Source organism: Hakea prostrata, chromosome 2 (genome assembly GCF_041222555.1).
Source record: "Hakea prostrata isolate BN-2017 chromosome 2, UWA_Hpros_2, whole genome shotgun sequence".
Lineage (NCBI taxonomy): Eukaryota > Viridiplantae > Streptophyta > Magnoliopsida > Proteales > Proteaceae > Hakea > Hakea prostrata.
In genome coordinates this window covers 50,541,452-50,560,253 of record NC_142601.1, presented here as the reverse complement: position 1 = coordinate 50,560,253, position 18,802 = coordinate 50,541,452, and the positions used below count along the sequence as shown (strand labels likewise).

The following is an 18,802-nucleotide window of genomic DNA, read 5'->3' as shown; positions in this document are numbered from 1 at the left end:
CTTGGTAGTAGGGTGCATCAATTACCTTAAAGACAGCATTAAGGTGTGACTCAACCTCATCAATCAGTGGTTCGTTCGGTTGCTACTTCAAGCTCTTCAAATTTGCTAAAGACGATCTTCATCTCTCAATTGTATTGCGATTTCATCTTTGTATGTTTGAAGAATTTGTAATACAATTACCCCAACAACCTCCTTTTTCACCTCTCTCTCTCTCTAATTGGATTAGAACAGTTCCTGATAACTTCTGCAAATTGGTCTGATGCAAGTGAGGTGAAGATCGAATGGATACATAAAGATGAGTTGGTGGAAAGGCAATTGAAGATGGGAGACATAACTGGGTTCTGCCTCTTACATTTTGAACACAGGCGAGGGGCAGAGACTCCACATTATTTGTGGCATTGATACATCTGAGGGCATTGAACGAGGTCCTCTCAAATTCCTTCTTTCAGAATCCTGAGGGACTGCATTGAACGTAAGCCTCCCTATACATTTGTCTCCAGAAGAAATGAAAATGAAACACAAAAAGCACTAATTGAAGTTGATGGTTTTCGTTTCTTTGCAGAAAAATATCTGGGGTTTAAATGAAAATTGCCTGAAAAATAAATAATCCAATGGAACAAGGGAAACCCCCTGCACACATTAAGATCATGTCATTGTCTGGAAAACCTTTTAAGTGACCCTGCAAATATATAATGTAGTAGACATATATTGTTGTTCATGGTTATGGAGAACCCATTCCCAGGTGGGTGTAAATTCAGATCTATTAGCCATCTGTTGACAAATTCTATAGCTGTTATCAGGTTGGGTTGTGTTTTGTAAAACACCAACTCATATTTTACCTTCCAAATACCATAGCAAATTATCATCCAAGCAGAAAAAAAACCAGTCTGAAGTTATCATTCAAACAGAAAAAACCCAGTCTAACATTGATTTATATAATTGTGACCTAAAAAGAAATGGTAGCAAAAATGCAGTAATATCTTCTTGTGGAAAGCTCTCCACTCATAATCCTGAGTGTCCTGCTACCCATATCTGCTGAGTCTAATCACAATCAGCAAATAGATGCCAAGTTAATTCGCTGCCTCAACCATACAATGCACATAGAGCATCAAACATGGTCCACCTAGATCATGATCTAACTGATTGGTCTACTTGGGGTGGAATAGAGGTTTGTTGGCCTGACTTTTATCTCCTATGGAGATGAATGCAATATTGACCAAACCAATTCTTTCCCACAACATGGCAGACTCTTGGGTGTGGTATAAATCAAAACAGAGAGTTTTCAAGGTTAAATCAATGTATGTCTATAGTAGACTCCCAAGGTAGCATCTCTTCTTCTTCTTCACCTTCATTTTGTTAGTCTAGAATTTGGAGCATTCCCACAACACCTAAGATAAAACATTTCTTGTGGAAAGCTTCATATGAGGCTCTTGCACTTGCAAATTCTTTGTTTTATAAAGATAACTCTCATGCACCTTTATGCCTTATTTGTGCTAAGGATGTTGAAAACTTTGCTCATGCTTTACTTTATTGCATCCATGCAAAGGAATATTAGAGATGTCTCCTCTTAGGCTTGATGTTTATGATTTCCATGGTACTTGATTAGTTTTATATAAGTTAAATTTAGAGAATACAGAGATGTCAATCACTTGGATGAAATTTGGAGCTCTCTTTAAATTTAGAGAACCCAGAAATGTCAATCACTTGGATGAAATTTGGAGCTCTCTTATGTGTGGTGCATTTGAAAAACTAGGTACTCAATCCTCTATAAAGGATATAAGACATACTCTTAATTCTTTTCATGCCTTATTTTTTTGGTAAATACTTCTTTTCATGCTCTATGTTCAGAATACAGGAGTATTGCAACGTTGTCATTCATAGGGAAGCAAGGCCTTCGGTTCCTAGGGAAAGCATGGAGGATTACACTAACCTATTTTGCTTGTTTGTGGAAGGGTCGTGGGACTCTAGAACAGGACATGGTGGAAGAGGTTATCTCTTATGGAACTCACAAGAAGCTTTTGTAGCAGCACAATGTGTTTGGGAGTGAAGGTGCTTCAGCGGCATGTATTGAACTGTAAGCCATTAGGAATGGTCTTTCTAATGGCCTTTTATTAGCAAGACGATGGGGTATCTTGAAAGTGCAAGTCAATTCTGACTTCAAACCTGCAATTCAGGCCCTTTTGGAGTTAAAACCTCTTTTGATTGGAGGTGTTTTAAGTCTTGTTTTTTAAATTATTAAATTTGTTTCATGTCAGTAATTTTTTTTTATATATATTTTCATATCAAAGAATGTGGATGCAGACTTTTTAGCAAGGGGAGCTAATCATTTGAAGCTTCTTCGACACTGGTGGAACATCCCACTTTGTTTTATTGTCTCCTTCTATGTTTATGACCTTGATGCCTCTACTAAAAAAAAAAAAAAAAAAAAAAGCTTAAATTCACAAATAATTCTTACCAGAAGTATATGTATAAAGGGCATAGCGTTAGATACAAAACTGAAATGAAAAACAGGCCTCGCCAAAACTTCTTTCCCTCTCTAACTTCAATCGAACCCGGTAATGGATCTGAAGAACTCTTCAAACAAAAATTGAAGGTTTCCGTAGGGATCGCCCCATAATCCCACACCAGTGACTTATCCCATTGCATGAAGTCTAAGCACCTGATATGTCTTTCCCAGAACCATCAGATTCTCCATCACTGGTGTCTGCTGGATCAAATCCATCTACCATTTTCTGCGCTGAATCCATGTCTCCAGCCTCAGAGAACGTATGTATCCGTAGGGTATCTAAATCTTCACTGTGAACAACACAACAGATTGCAAAATCAATAAACGCAAGAGTGAAGAATCACATTTTTAAGCAGTGGGTGCAAGGGTAGAGGCCTACTCTGTAACTCCAAATATCTCCTTTACGCTTAGGGAGCTATCCCTTGAGCAGAATGCTGGAAGCTGTCACAAAATGCCAAATAGAACATTTAGTCAATTCAGCAACCGAAAAACACAAACTTTTAAAGTTTTAATCAAACTTGGAATAACTTTAGCAACCCAAAGTGTGGAACCTCCAAACATAGTGATTGAAAATGTCGGATTTAAACACCAAAGTGAAAGCTACGTAACCTCTAGCAACTGAGTGAGCTTCAATTGATTGGGAAACACAATTAACACATCTAGAGGCCTATATAAAGCAAAAGATATCATGAGCCTTATAAAACTTTGTGGCACATGACAAACAGTTGCCTGCAAACACTTGGGCGGTCTAAACAGTATATTTGCAGAAATTACTTCAATTGATGATCACTCCCCACAAGCCCTACCAACTTGAGATTAGCTTGAATGCTAAACCATCGAATCTGACACCTTTAAGCCTACAGTCGCAAAACAGAAGACATATTTGTACAACAGAAGAAGGTGTCTTGTCTAACAACGTGGAAATGCAACAAAAGGGAAAAGCAGCAAATCATTATGGAATGCAGACTCAAAATTGTTTTCATCCATTTACCTCAGATAAATAATGAACCTTCCCAAAAAGGGCCTGTACAGCTAGTTTTCGCCTTAATCCCTTTTCGGAGTATCCTGAAATATCCATGACAACTGGTCCTGAAAAATATAGATGGGCTGTCAGCATCAAGACAGCATCATGTTGAAACTGATGCAATTAGGCTTTGATATTAATAACATTTTTTTTTGTTTTTACGAAGACTATACTATGTACCCTAGGCAATCAATTATGTCTCATCTACTAGTGTGCATGCCAGGAAAAACACAAGTTCTGATTTTACTAAGGAAAACAAAATACAGTGATGGACAAGCAAGGTCAACTTATATTGCCTATGGAATAAACATATCTATATCTATTTGCATGTGCAGAACTATGTCCACGTGTGTGAGTGTGTGCGCACACGAGTGCTTGCATGCTTGTGTAGATCTTGAGGTTGTATCAGACAATGCTACACTTGTTTATTCTCACAATATGGTAGACGATCTCACTCTCAAGCGAGATTTCGCCACCCTAAAAAACCAAGATCTCGACTGAGATGGTGAGATCTAAGACGAGATATGCCATTTATTGTGTGTCAACTCAATGGCCCATCTCGGTGGGTTTTACGTTCCCTATTCGGCTTAAACTTGGTATTTAGACTATTTAAGGCCTTTTGAACACATTGATGGCCTTGGATTTCTAAGAAAACAACCCTAAATATGATTTCTAAGTCTACCCATAGGGTGAAACCGAAATGCTGTAAGATTAAGGAATGCAAGGTTATACAACATGTAATATAAAACATTTAAACCATATAAATGAAAAGCAAGTGTATCAAATAACTTAAATGTCATCAAAATTCCATCCATATGAGTATCACAATCTCAACTTCGAGAATAGAATGATAAAATTATACAACCATTAGAAATTCTATATAAGTCATTAACACATTAGTTCATAAGACAAGCAAAGAATGATTGATCTTCCTTTGATGTTGTAGATGTGTTAAGAGTAATTGCAAGTGAAAATCCAGCTGAAATACACAAAAAAATTGAGAGAAAATTGAGAGTTCCAGCGAGATATGGCAAGATTTGGGGTGAGATATAAGAAGATATGGCGAGATCTCGAGCGAGATATCCTATTATGCAAAACTCCATCTCTATTCCATCTCAGTTTATGAAAAAACCAAGATATCTCGCAAGATCTTGCCAAGATATCCCACCATGCTCACAAAGCAACTCCATTTTCTCTATTCCATTAATGTCCAATTGATGGGAAACAGACAATGGAAAATGACCTAAAGCCAAAATTAGTTACTAATTCTCTAAAGAGAACTATTTTATTTAGCCAAAATTTGTAACAGATTTTCACAAACTTAGTGCCTACTCCAGCATAACCCCTAGAACTCAAGCAGGTAATCGATTATGATTCAGAGAATGGCTTTCATGTAATGGTTAAAGTAATTGTGTCAAGAAACATGGAAAAGTCCCATGTTTTATACTTTTATTCCTAGAGTGCAGGATTACATCTAGACCATTAGATGGGAAACTAGAGACAGAGAATAAAACAAAAAATATGACTACTTGAAGGGCCTCAAAAATCAACAGAAAAAAAAAATAATAATAATAAAATATAAAAAAACCCCTCTCTGATAATCACCTAGTGGAATCAGACCAATACGACCTGAAGCCTGCGTGCTATTAAATTATTGGTAATCCAATTCCTTGAAGGCTTGAACCAAATCCAAGACTTTAAATATAAGGAGCTTTACGTCCATAACCAATTCAAAGAGCTTTTCAATACCGAAAATTTACCTATTGTTTTCAAAAGACCTGCATTAAAGAATCTTTTTCTTTTCTTTCCAATCAACTGAACCAGCAGAGAACTGTAACTAATAGTCTATTCTTCCAGTTTTTGAGATGTGAGAGTTGATTAGACTCCATGTTAGGAACTTCCGTAATACCCTGGGTTAATCAGATAATCAATCCCTGGCATGAAGCTCCTCTCTCACTCAATCTCACCAGCAATGTCACAATACCCCCAAACACAACACTGCAATTCGAAGATAAATCAAGACTTGCAGGAATTGTAATAGACGCACTCGATTAACACAAAAATAGTTAACACAGGACTGCAATACAAGGATCATGCAGTATAATCCTGATCCTTCAGTAAAGCTGTTCAAGCCCTATGTACCAATTACCAAGTTGACAGTATTCTCAAGATTGGGCAAGGTTTGCTGTGATTTTGTGCTACAAGGCATGTAGGTCCCCAATCAATTATTTGGGGTTATATGTTTTCCCATTTATGTCATATCTAATTTAGAACATTAGTTTGCCCATGGTATCTGCCTTGTAAGGCAAGACACCATTTTTTCTTTCTTTCTCCTTAGTGCAATAAATTACATCTAGATCCCAAAGCACTTAACAGCGTCTGAGAGATGTTTAATTTGTTTGTAAAATGACTAAAATGCCCCTTCCACTCACACGCAGCCACACACAGCCCCCACACCCTCAACCTCTCCTCCCCACCCTCACCCTCTCTTGGCTTCACCTGCAAATTGGAACTTCTCAGTTGTCAAAAACCATACAAGGGAATCTTGATTTTTTATCAATTGAAGCATCGATTAATTTACACTGAAGAGAAAGACAGTTGAGGTTTGTGTTAGTGCAAACCTAGAAACTGAAAACAGGCATTTGTGTTCTTGCAAATCTTGTGAGGCCTCCCTCAATTATTGCCTTGTCTGCAATTCTTTAAGGGCCTGTTTGGTTACATGAATCCAGAGATTTGAAATCTCTAGATTCATGAATGCGAGAGTTATACCCGTTTGGTTGTGAAAATCTCTAAATTCATGAAATCTAGAGATTCATCTTTTTAAACTAAAAATGTGAATCTGTAGATTTATGGATATGGGGTGAAATCCAGAGATTTCATCCCTACTATAAAAACACTAAACATTTGCACATTCACAAAAATCACAGATGAATCCACAGATTTCATTCTGCATATTCGGTTAACCAAAAAGTTCATTTTATAAATTATGACTCCATAGATTTGAAATCTCTAGATTTAAAATCTCCAAACTCATGTAACCAAACAGGCCCTAAAAAATGCAAACATGGAGGTTTTGATGCTATAGGGAAAAAACAAAAAGGACATTAGAAGCTAATCTCAGTCTTTCATTCTATGGTTTTCCCACCCAATAAAAAGACCAAAAATAAATCAATACCTAAGAGATTTCAGACCTGTTAAATTAATCAGAAGATATATTCAGTTCACTTACCTGAAGAATAAAACGATGAATCTCCGACAGTTGTTTATCAATATGAGCAACCAAAAATCCAGATTGAATCAATTTCAACAATTACAGAAGTGAAAAAACAGAGTTACCTCCGCCTATCTCATCTTGGTTGGGTTAAACAATTACAAGGCAGTGGATATAAGCATTGGAGGCAACAGTGAAGCACAAATCAATTTACATCCACTTTACAGGGAAGATTTACATCCCAACTCAACTTCCGTTACTGCAAAGCGAATTAAGTCCATCATTCATCTGGTTTCATTGTAGTGCTGTCGCCCTAAACAGTGCTGGGGTTGCACGAGGACTAGATGGAGGAAGAGGACCCATGGTGATTTCCGGCACAAATGGAACTGGTGGTGGGTAATTTCGGAAGGGTAGCTGGGTGTGGGGGACAGTGTGTGAGTGAAGGGATATTTTAGTCATTTCACAAACAAAGTTAACACCTTTTAGACAGTGTTAGTTACTGTAGGACCCAAACATAATTTATTGCACCAAGGGGACCCAACATTAGTCGTGTTCTACTAAGAGGACCCACAAGTAAAATCTCTTCTTTTTTTTTCCTTGAGAAAAACAGTACTAAATGACAGATTTCGTAAGGGAAAAACCAATACAATGTTCAACGTTTCACTTATGAAGCTTTTTTTGGCTTTGGGATTTAAAAATTAAAAAAGGCGTTCCAAGTTCAGGTAAAAAAAGAAACCTCATTTGAGGAACAAACAGAACATCTGAGTTCCTTGATAGACAAACAACACTACTCTCCCTCCCTCCCCTCCCTCCGTCCCTATCCAACATAGTTTAGTTAGGTTCTTAACAGGTATATGTGGATACTAGTATTGTGATCATTCGAGCAAAATAATTGCTCAAAGACCGTTCGATAAAAGGCTTGAACGGGATATGAGGATTCTAAAATCAATCATCACCTTCTACTCCTGTAAGAAAAGGATTAGAAAGAACCAAGTTGCCATTTCTTCATCTTTTTCTCTCATCACTGCCAACACAACCATCTACTTACTCCATCCACAGCCATAACGTTTTCAATAGTTTGGATGATGTCTTCCAAAAAAGTTACAGAAGTTATTTACCCATAAGTAGTTACCAAACATATTTTTTTTATTTTAAAATCTTTGTGTTTAGTGGCTACCTAACAGTTCTCCTTCTCAAATCAAAAAAGGTTTTTAGTAATAATAACAGTTTTTTTTTTCTTTTTTCTTTTTGGTTTGGGGGGGGGGGGGGGGGGGGGAGAGGATTGACTAGGAACAAAATGAAGACTGATACCAAACCTTACGACCATTTACCACAAGCCTGAGTGATTATATTATCATATTGCACATAGATTATCCAGGGACCATATTTACTTGGTCAACAACCGCTTTTAAAGATTGTTTGACCATTGTTTGAACTAGAGACACTAGCTTTTGCCTATAGCAGATACTATATCGATGTAGATAAGTTTTTCCCCCTACTTGGGTAGGTGAAGCAAAATGTCAACTGAGAAATACCACTGATGATTTATATGCTAAACAAGAAAAATTCACAAAACATATTTTGCATGTGTGGGTATCATAAGTTCACACAGCAAGACACTAATAAAATATATTAAACCTGTTACCTTTGTCTCGCACGATACGCCTTGAGATATCATTTAGAATTTCAGCAACCATGGCATCATCCAATTTAGAAGCTTTTCGGAGTTGGATTAGATCTGCAACCACGTCTGCATTGAAGGGCTTTTCATTCATCACATACCGAATATATTTCCGCAAAATGTCCTCCAAGCCAAAACCTGTCTGGCTACAAACTAGGTTATTGTATAAAGGCCTAGATAAAAAAAAACTGAAAGTGAAATCAATTCATCATTTGATAAAGCAACATGCCTTTATAGTATCCACCTAAAACAAAACATGCCTCTGCTGCACTCATGGAACTATGGAAGGGGGCATCTCACCAAGGTTAGAGAAGGCTGACATAAATATGTCTCTAGTGCCAATAGACAACCAAATCAGACCAATTTTGTCATCCTCTCTGGAGAAATCTGGTCCTTCTGTCATACTTCTGACTCCCTATAAGAATGTGAAGTTCCAAGTTCCAAACATGTCAACGTTGACATGGGACATCCCAAGGGTGCACCATGCCCCATCACTAACAATGACCACAGTACACACAACCTGGAGCACTTTTAAGTTGCAAAAAGATATGCTGAAGCAAACCAGAAGGGGAGACAAAAAAGGGCAAGGGGTGTTCATGCTCCAGGCACAAGGTTCCCATGTTTAGCAGCGTCTGGGTCTGATGCATGCAGCCTTACACGGCATTTCCAGACGGGGACTATATCCAAAAATTCAGCAAGTGAACACTTAACGAATGTACCAAACACAACTTTCACACAAGGAAACACAACTTTCCAAGAAGCACTCCTCTCCAATGGAATTTTCGTGCAAACCCAAATCCTCGCGTCCACGACACCCACAAAATAAAATTAAAAAAGGAACCAATTTTCAGCTACATACAATGTGCAGTATAAATCAGCATATCACAGACTACAAGCAAGCAGACCATCCAGTTTGCTTATATAGGATGGACAGTCCAATCCCAAATCAAACTTTGTTCGTTGGTTGGAAAATGTTTACTTGATAAAACATCCAACTTGCATTGCAATATCACTTGAAACGCTCAAACTTGTCAGCCAGACAATTGCATTATTAACTCTTTGTGAAATTAAGATACCCTTAACCTGTTTTGCGTGCCAATAACCTTAAGTTGATAAGGTTGTCATACGTTTGATCAGGCCATAATTGGTAATCCAAATATCCTTCTCAAAGGAGGAAGAGAAACAGGTAAAAGGAACCCTCAGTTTGTGATTGTTCAGTTCAGATTATGGACAAGCACTTTCTGCTATCTTGTCTCTTTATGTAAATTGAAAATTTTTGCACAGTGAACAAGCATTAGGCAGCTGTCAATTGTCATGTTAAGGAAAACATGATATTTGGGCAATGATTTTTAAAACTTTTTTTTTTTTTTTGGGGGGGGGGGGGGAATCAACGGTATGTTAAACAAAGTGCGACTCTTACATTTGCTGTTCTGTACAATATTTTAGCAAAGCAGATCCAAGGAAAAAGCCTAGAATACATTTAGGGCACAAAAAGATCATCGAACCAATACGTATGCAAAAGATGCACAGCAACAAAGCAACATTCAAGTGCCTAGTTGAGTAGAAGGGCATTAAATGGTGAAGTGGAAAATCTGCAATCAATAAATAAAATGAATTTTTCCCCAGGACTTGTATACAAGAAAACCACATTATCACAATGTTCAGGCATGTAACTACAGCACATGGTTCTACTGGAAAAAAAAACTATAGTACACGGGAATTTTCTCACCTTTTGCATAAGCACCTTGAGAGATGAATGTTGTACTTCATGCCTTCCTTTCTGAAGCAACTCATCTATTGATTTGCATAATGCAGCATTCTTGTTCACCTAAAAAACTAATTTAAAAGAATGACATGGCAGAAGTGGTACTGGAAAATGAAGCTTAAAAGAGGGTATAGAAAGACCAGTATAAGTCTGCAAGTCTAAAAGATGGTGATTTGCTCAAATGGTAAACACACAAATTTCCAACTTATCACACATTGGCAGTGTACTGTGGATTTATTGCAGAAAATTCACCAGTAAAAGCATTTTCCCTGGGGGGTGCCAATTGGTTGGTGAGGCTGTGACAAGGGTATTAGATGGTCCGGTTTTGGCTAAACCATTCAATCAAATGATCTCACTTTTGAAACCATAACCAAGCCATTTATTAAATATTTTCCCGGTTCAGTTTGGGTTTGGTTTTCAGTAAATGGTTCTTGCTGAGCACAATTATGTGCACCCAGTAGATTCAAATTATTTAATTAGATGATCTCAATTTTAAAATCATAACCAAACCATTCATCGAACAGTTCTATGGTTTTAGTTTATATGGTTTGGTTCGGTTTTCAAAAAATGGTTTCAGTTCGATTTTGACATCCTTAGGCCTCTGTACTTAGTAGTTAGTACTGATGTGACAAACATTACAGCAAGAATGATAATCACAATGCTGACAAGTACCAGACACATACCTAGGCCTATGGTTCTTCCACTTGACTTTGTTCTAGAGTGGACCAAGCCCATCTGCTCTGGGTTTTTTAGTGGGTTAGACAAAAGCCAGTCATCGAAGGCTTACTGTAGTTTCTGTTTTGAGATCAATTAGACTCTACTAAGACAATAAGTTGTCTTTCCTTGTATCCATTTCGCTTATTGCACAAGGATCCAAATATCTGCATCTGCATCTGCCCAGTAAACCAAGCCACCAAAGGTTATGCTGGACGTTTCTTCAAAACCACCACCACCACTCCGAGACATTTAACCTCTCTTAAATCTCTAACTTTTTTTGTTTGATTTTCCAATTTTCGACACAATTGGAAATGAAACGGTAACCCAGATGTATAATCAAATGGTCTACCAAAAATGTGACATGAAGATGTAGCAGATAGAGATGCATTTCAGTACACTGGTTGTCAGCAAAAGTGTAAGACTTTTTTCCATATCTAAATTCGCTACCTTTAATCCTAATGTTGGATCGCTCTGGTGCACAGGGTTTACAAGTTCTCACATAGACTCAAGCAGATAGAGCAGATGAAGACTGATGAGAGTCACAAGACATTGGACACACCCAGTTCTTCAATCACCAAAATCAAACGAGCACTTCAATAAAAAAATTAAAAAATAAAATAAAAAGTGTAAAGAAATGGTTTATTCTCATCAACTGGATTTTCTACCACAATCTATCCCTGACTTTTGCTGGTGTTGCAGGTCAATCTGTGGTGAAGGCTTCATGAAACATCCCCAATCAACTCTCATGTGTAGTCTCTAATTAGTTAATCAGCTCAGCTGATCCAGAAGCAGCACCTCTATTCACCCAAAAAGAGAAGAAATCCTATATTCACCTCAAAAAAAGAAAAAGAAAAGAAGCAGCCCATCGGTGATATTGGTGATGAGACCAAGAAGCAAGACTGAGATTCAACTTCAAGGGATGGGAACACCACAAACAGTTCCCTGATACAGATCTTCCATACTTACACCCCTGAAATCTCTGGATTCCACCGCTTACTTTACCTGAGAACCATCGCTTGCTACTAGTGCAAATTTCTGCTCTTGTGACTTTATCTTCCCCTCTTATACACCTGAAATCGCCTGATTCCAATGTTTTTTGTTGTTTGATGGAAAATATTCCCATATGCTTCCTTTTCTTAGATCACTAAAAACAGAGTATTTTCAGGTTTTCAAAAAAGCTGTGTAATAACATCATTTAATAGAAATTTTGAAATGGTAGGGGTAAAGGTTGTAATAATACTTGATTGAATAGGGGTATGATTTTAATTTCAAATGTAAAAGATCCCTGATTAAAATGATTTACAACTATAGGGTGCTTATAAGTAATTGGCCCTAATTTAAAGAATGATTTTAATTTCAAAATGTAAAAGATCCCTGATTAAAACGAATTACAACTACAGGGCTTATAATTAATTGGCCCTAATTTAAATACATTAATCAGTAGTAGCCGGTTGGTTCTTTATGAATTTAAAAGACCATAATCTATGAGTGAAAAGATGTGGGTTGATTAAAGAAGGCCTTAAAGAAGATATTTGGCTAAAGGTACAGCCTCCTGTAATTCTGGTAAAAGCATCATATTTGTCCTTGTTTTGCATCACAAGACACTATTAATAAGGCAACCGACATTCAAGCAGCAAGAAAATGGGCGTAAGTTCTCAGTGCAAATGCAATTCACCAACCACAGTTATTGGTTCCTAGCTAACAGGACCAAAAGGTTCTAAAGGCCAACTAATTTCAATAATCTGAATTATAAATTGCATCTTTACTTCCGGCCAATTTCATCAATGGTACCTTAACCTTTATGGTTTAACCTTACTAGTCTATGTTAGATCAGTGACATCTTCAGCAATTTTGATATCGTCAAATTTAATTTTGTTATTCACCATTATGTATTCCTTCTTCAGACCTCTTCAGCACTCATTCCCATGTAAAGACCTCTTATGTTACATTTCGATGAACTAGTTCGAGTAGTGTATATTCTATATTTGTCTACCTTCAGTTCAAATACAAGAAACCTCCTTCATTTAGTCAAGGTCCACTAAATAACAGGATTTGAATCCTCAAAGTCCCTCAGTTAAAATATCCATTACCCTCATGTGATAGGACAAAATTTTCCAAAATTCCAGACTACCATTTTCAACAACAACAACAACAATAAGCCTTGTCCCAACTAAATGGGGTCGGCTACATGGATTCTTGCCCTCCAATCAGTTCTGTTCGAGGTCATGCTAGATACAAGGCCTAAGCTATACATATCCTTTCTCACCACTTCTCCTAAGGTTATCTTAGGTCTACCCCTAGCTCTTCTAGTTCCTTCAATATGGATTATATCACTTCTCCAAACAGGAGCATTTATAGGTCTCCGTTGAACGTGGCCGTGCCACCTCAAACGACTTTCTCTAAGCTTATCACTTATGGGAGCAACTCCCAGACCAACTCTAATATGATCGTTTCTATCTTATCCAGACTACCACTTTCACTTGAATCCAAACAGTAAATGCTCGTCTAACTTCTCTATTGACGTTGTAATTTAAACTAACCTAGAATTATGCACTTGATTGTCATCTCTTAACTCAAAACCCTAAAAGGCTGGCCGTCTTATGACTTCTTTTTTTTTAGGGAGATATTAAGGGACTAAAATGAGTAACATATCTAAAATTTTGTAAAGCAAGGCACTTGGCTATCTTACAAATTGAAGCCGTTGGTCGAAAATGGAAATTCCATAGCTTAGAGTGGAGGGGGGAAAAGGAATAATATTTTCTCCAATCTCATAAGACATAGGGATACAATAGATAAATTTTAAGTTTTGGAAAGTAAGATATGAGAAGCGAAACAATAAAACTCACCAATTTTTTCCTTTTCTCCTTGGGGGAATTGAAATTCCGAACAGTCTTGACAAATGCGATAACAAAAGTAACACCAGCATAAACCAAGGGTAAAGCCAGAATCCAAGGCAATGAACTACTACCAACCCTAGGCCCAGGAATCGCCTGGGTTACCGACCCCGTGAATTCTACCAGGTCCATGGCCTTCTCCTGAATCCAAGGCAAGTCCTCCTCTACTTCTTCCTCCACTTCGTCTTGGGGCTTTTCCCCACTAGACTTCGTTTGCGCTTGCTGGGTTACTGCAGACTCTTCGTTTTTTCTCTTCGCCATGACTGAGAATTGGAGAGTGGCGGATGTCGTTCTTTGTCTCTGCCTAGTGAAAACGGAGATGAATGGAAGATAATGGGAGGGGAATGAAATACCATTTGTGAGAGCACCTGTATTGCATTTGACACCACCAGAAAGGGAAGCTCCAATAAGCTGCGAAGAAGCCATTGATCAACGGTTCTGCTCCTTCAGCTCTGAGCGACCTCCCCACTCTTTCACCTTCCGAAGTGCAGTCTGAGTATAAAACGCGCTCCCTTTGGATTTGTTCTCCCACCGATCACCTATTCACCTCTTCTACATATGAAATGACGTTACTGCCCTCTGTTGGTTACAATCCGTTCGCACGTTGTTGGTAAACTCAAAAGAAATGTTTTTACCAAAAAAAAATGTAAAAAACAAAAAAGTAATCATTATCATGAATAATGAGATTAATGTTATAAAATAGATAAAATATATTAGATATAAGGAATAAAACTATTACGAGATCAATCAAGTGATTGAGTTGAATGCATTATATATTAATCTTCAATTCATGGGTACTACAATTGTTTCATCTCATCGATGGCTGAATTGTTTTGAATATTTAGATTGTTTCTCTCTGCTTGAATCAGGAGTTGATATTAATATCTATAATTACTGTGGACAGGTAAACCAATCCAACCGCCCAACTTGATTTTGTTATCATTATCATTTATTCATTTGCACTGGATTGAATTTTTTGTTCCAAGTTCCTACTTTTCACAATGATAGTTTTAAACTACTAATTAAATATGATTTTAGACCCTTTTTATTTAAAATTGAGTTACTCATACGGTTGAACATACTACTTTAATGCAAGCTTGTTCTCTCCTTAAATGGAGTACGGGTAGCATTTTATTTTGCTGCTTAAATGGGCATTCCCATGCATTAAGCTCCTCCTTGTGGAATACATTCTCAACATTCTTGATGTATGGACTATCCTTAAGAAAAAAATTTGATAAACAAGAATTTCGAAAAGAATTCGATGAAAGGGATCTCACTGTATTGTTCTTCTTTTGTTTTATGATATACTTAAAACTATTGATTTACGTTACTTTGTTTCATTTTATCGTGGCCAATGCTCTTTACAAAATAATAAATAAACCTACCAACGGAGGTATCATTACCCTCTACATGGCAGCATTAAATGGATATGCACAGACTATGTAGTTGTTCTTAGACTTAAGTGCCTGCATTTTAGAAATTACTGCAAAAGATGGTATAACAATTTATCTGATTGGTAATGCACTTTAATGCTTGATGTTAATTTCTAATCATTACTCATCATTTATTACAATAACAATTTATTATAATCATGGTTGAAAATACAAGGCAGCAAATTTCTTGTTCTATAAACTTAATGATTTTTGTTTACCTCTTAGAAGAAATTCAAGATTCAATATCCAGTGATTTTAATTTAACTTGTTTATTTAATTTCCTGTGTTAGCATTATTTTATTATTTCTGAATTCATGCATATTCCACAAGTAATTCCGTTCAGACTGATGAACCTCTTGAAGTGTTTTATTTCCTACATTGTCTTATTAAATTACATTGCTCAATTCTTTTTATAGGGGTTCGATCGATGTATGGACTACCCTGAAGAAAAAAACTGATAAACAAGAATCTAGAGAAGAATTCAATGAAGGGTACACATTGCATTATTATTCTTTTTGTTCTGTGGACTTAATGATTTTTTTCCTCCTCTTAGAAGAGATTCAAGATTCAATATTCAGTGATTTTAATTTAACTTGTTTTATTTAATTTCCTATGTTAACATGATTTGATAACTTTTGAATTCATGCATAATAGTTCCACTAAGTAATTCCATTCAGACTGATGAAACTCTTGAAGTGTTTTATTTTCTACATTGTCTTATTAAATTACATTACTCAATTCATTTTCTAGGGATTCGATGTATGGACTACCCTGAAGAAAAAAATTTGATAAACAATAATCCAGAGAAGAATTTGATGAAGGTACACATTGCATTATTCTTCTTTTACTTTATGATATATTGAATTCTATTGATTTACGCTACTTTGTTTCATTTTTTTGTAGCCAATGCTCTTTGCAAAATAATAAATAAACTTGCCAATAGAGATATCATTACCCTCCATATGGCAGCATTAAATGGATATTTGGAGACTGTGTAGTTGCTCTTAGACTTAGGTGCCTGCATTTTAGAAAATATTGTGGGAGATGGTACAATGATTGATCTGATTTTTAATGCATTTTAGTGTTTGATGATAATTTCTAATCATTACTCATCATTTGTTACAAGAACAACTTATTATAATCATGGTTAAAGATACAATGCAACATATTTTATGTTATATGGACTTAATAATTTTCGTTTCCCTCTTAAAAAAGATTCAAGATTCAATATCCAATGATTTTAATTTAATTTGGTTTATTTAATTTTTTGTGTTAGTATAAATTGATAACTTCTGAATTCAAGCATAACAATTCCACAAAGTAATTTTAGACTAATAAATATCTTGAAGTGTTTTATTTCTTATATATGTCTTATTAATTGCATTACTCAATTCTTTTTCCAATAACTCAATGTAATCATGTACACTGTACCATCATTTGAAAGAAAACATCTATGCATAAATATGAAACTTACCTCAAGCTGCCCAACATTGTCAATGATTTGTCTCACATGATCTAGCTAGCACTATTCTCAATTAAAGTTTATGGTTAAAAAGTAAGGAAGAAAATGCCCATTGATGTACAAGTGATCTCCAAGATTTCAAAAAACTCATACTGCACGGTCAAGAGTTTGACCCTAGGGTTAAAGGTGAAACCTTGTTGTATATGTATAAAATTACCCCAGGAGGATTTGTCGAGGTATGCACAAATTTTGGTTCCAAAAAAAGAGGAAAAAAATTGACAAGTTTGAAAAGGTAGTAGTCACTTGACAATACTAGTTTGAAGAAGAAAAGCTTATTTACAAGTTCAAGACAAAATATCTACAAATGTGTCACTTAAATTCTAAATTATCTATATGGAAGTGAAATTTAATTAATGAACCTAGAATTTTCAAAAGAAGAAATTTAACAAATTGTCTTGCAATTTAAGAAATCCTGTTTTTCATTCTAAATTGATAAATTTTTTTGCTTTATTTATGTTATTCTTCATTTTCTATTTTTTAAATTGAGATCCAATCTTAACAAACCAAAGAATTGCCATCATTAGGAATTGATTACTCGTATTGTATATTTTATTTTCTATTGGAACAAAACTCTCCAATGTAAAGTAAAGCATAATAGGTTATGTTAGCACTTCTTAGATTTTATAGCCAAACTATTTCGTACTTCAAAAATATTTATGTTACAAATGAATACCGAGTAGAATAAAATAAAAAATTAAAATATATAAAAAAGAATATATAAACATAAAAAAAAAATGTGATCATAATATAAACATCAAAAGAACTTCAATAATGCTTTCTTTATATATCTTATTTTTTATTTTGTGCTTAAGGTAAATCATTCTACACTTGGAGTACCTCTTAGATATAAAAGTTAAAATTTTTATACATTAAAAAGAAAAAGAATACCTAACCATTAGAATGACATTAATGAATTACTATTATTTAAGTTAAGCAATAATCTTAAAAATAGAATAACCAATGTTATAGACATAAATTAATGACATCGAAAGTCATAGAATAAAATAATGTTTAATATGATTGTTTTCTCATTTGTTTTTTCAAATTTATAGTTGCTTCAAATTTTTTTTCTTTCACTTTTTCCCCATATATCACTACGTGCATTTGCACGTACGCTATTTACTTTCAAATATATATATATATATAAACCTTTATGTCATTAAAAAAAAAAAAAAAAAAACCAAGTCCAGTGTAGATAAGGATATTCAATTTTTTTTTCCTGATAATAGATTATTTTTTATATATTGAAGATTGGGTATTACATAATATAATGTGAAGTTTTGCCTTGGTCCCAAGGGAATACAAACTTTAATGTCTACTTGAATCATAGTTTTGTTAACGTTTTATTTTAGATCTAATTTTTTGGGTCTCCCTTCTCATTGTATAATGCATTTGAACTTCATTTATGTTTTTATATTTCTAGCTTTAGTGCTGGTAATTTGTTTGTGTCATAGTTATTAGACATAACAACTCTATTTCATGAATATTTAGGTAAATTGGTAGAACACTTGGAACACGAGCATGTGCAAGAGATGGTGGTTCAAATCCACAAAGATTCATTTGATTCAATAATGAATTTGGATTATACATTGACAAAGATTAAATGTAGTTTGTAATGTTAATATTTTGTTTGAACATGTATAAAGTTCCATGTCGGTAGATGATCATATCGTAACTCAGATATTCATATTTAAACTTATATTTAAATAATGGATAATTTTCATATGGACCCCCTGAGGTTTGGTCCATGTCATTTTTAGTCCAAATAAATGGACACTTTGCATCTACCTCCCCTGAGGTATTCAATAAGATCAACTAAGGACAATTTCTGATTTTTATGACCAAAATACCCTCACATTTATCCTACCATAAGATTTGCATATTTTATCACAATTAAATCTAACGGTGAAAATCAAAAGAAATGGGTTTTTTTTCTGGTTCATTCCAATCAGATGAACATAAATCTATTTTAAAAAATACACATTTTTAAGCCCCCAATTCTCTCTCATCTCCATCTTGGTCTGGCGTAACCACCATTTCGCCCTTTTT

At 35.4% G+C, this 18,802-nt stretch overlaps 1 protein-coding gene across 1 annotated transcript; it reads right to left on the bottom strand.

Annotated features, from left to right (window-relative positions):
- Positions 1 to 2,436: 2,436 nt before the first annotated feature.
- Positions 2,437 to 14,307, bottom strand: LOC149024714 (ribosomal RNA small subunit methyltransferase J). The gene is made up of 6 exons (XM_089144914.1): positions 13,751 to 14,307; positions 10,152 to 10,250; positions 8,387 to 8,564; positions 3,498 to 3,595; positions 2,886 to 2,947; positions 2,437 to 2,796 (listed from the first exon to the last, which is right to left on the bottom strand). Exons 1-6 carry the CDS (start codon positions 14,222 to 14,224, stop codon positions 2,652 to 2,654), a joined length of 1,056 nt encoding a protein of 351 aa, XP_089001040.1. The 5' UTR covers positions 14,225 to 14,307; the 3' UTR covers positions 2,437 to 2,651.
- Positions 14,308 to 18,802: the final 4,495 nt, after the last annotated feature.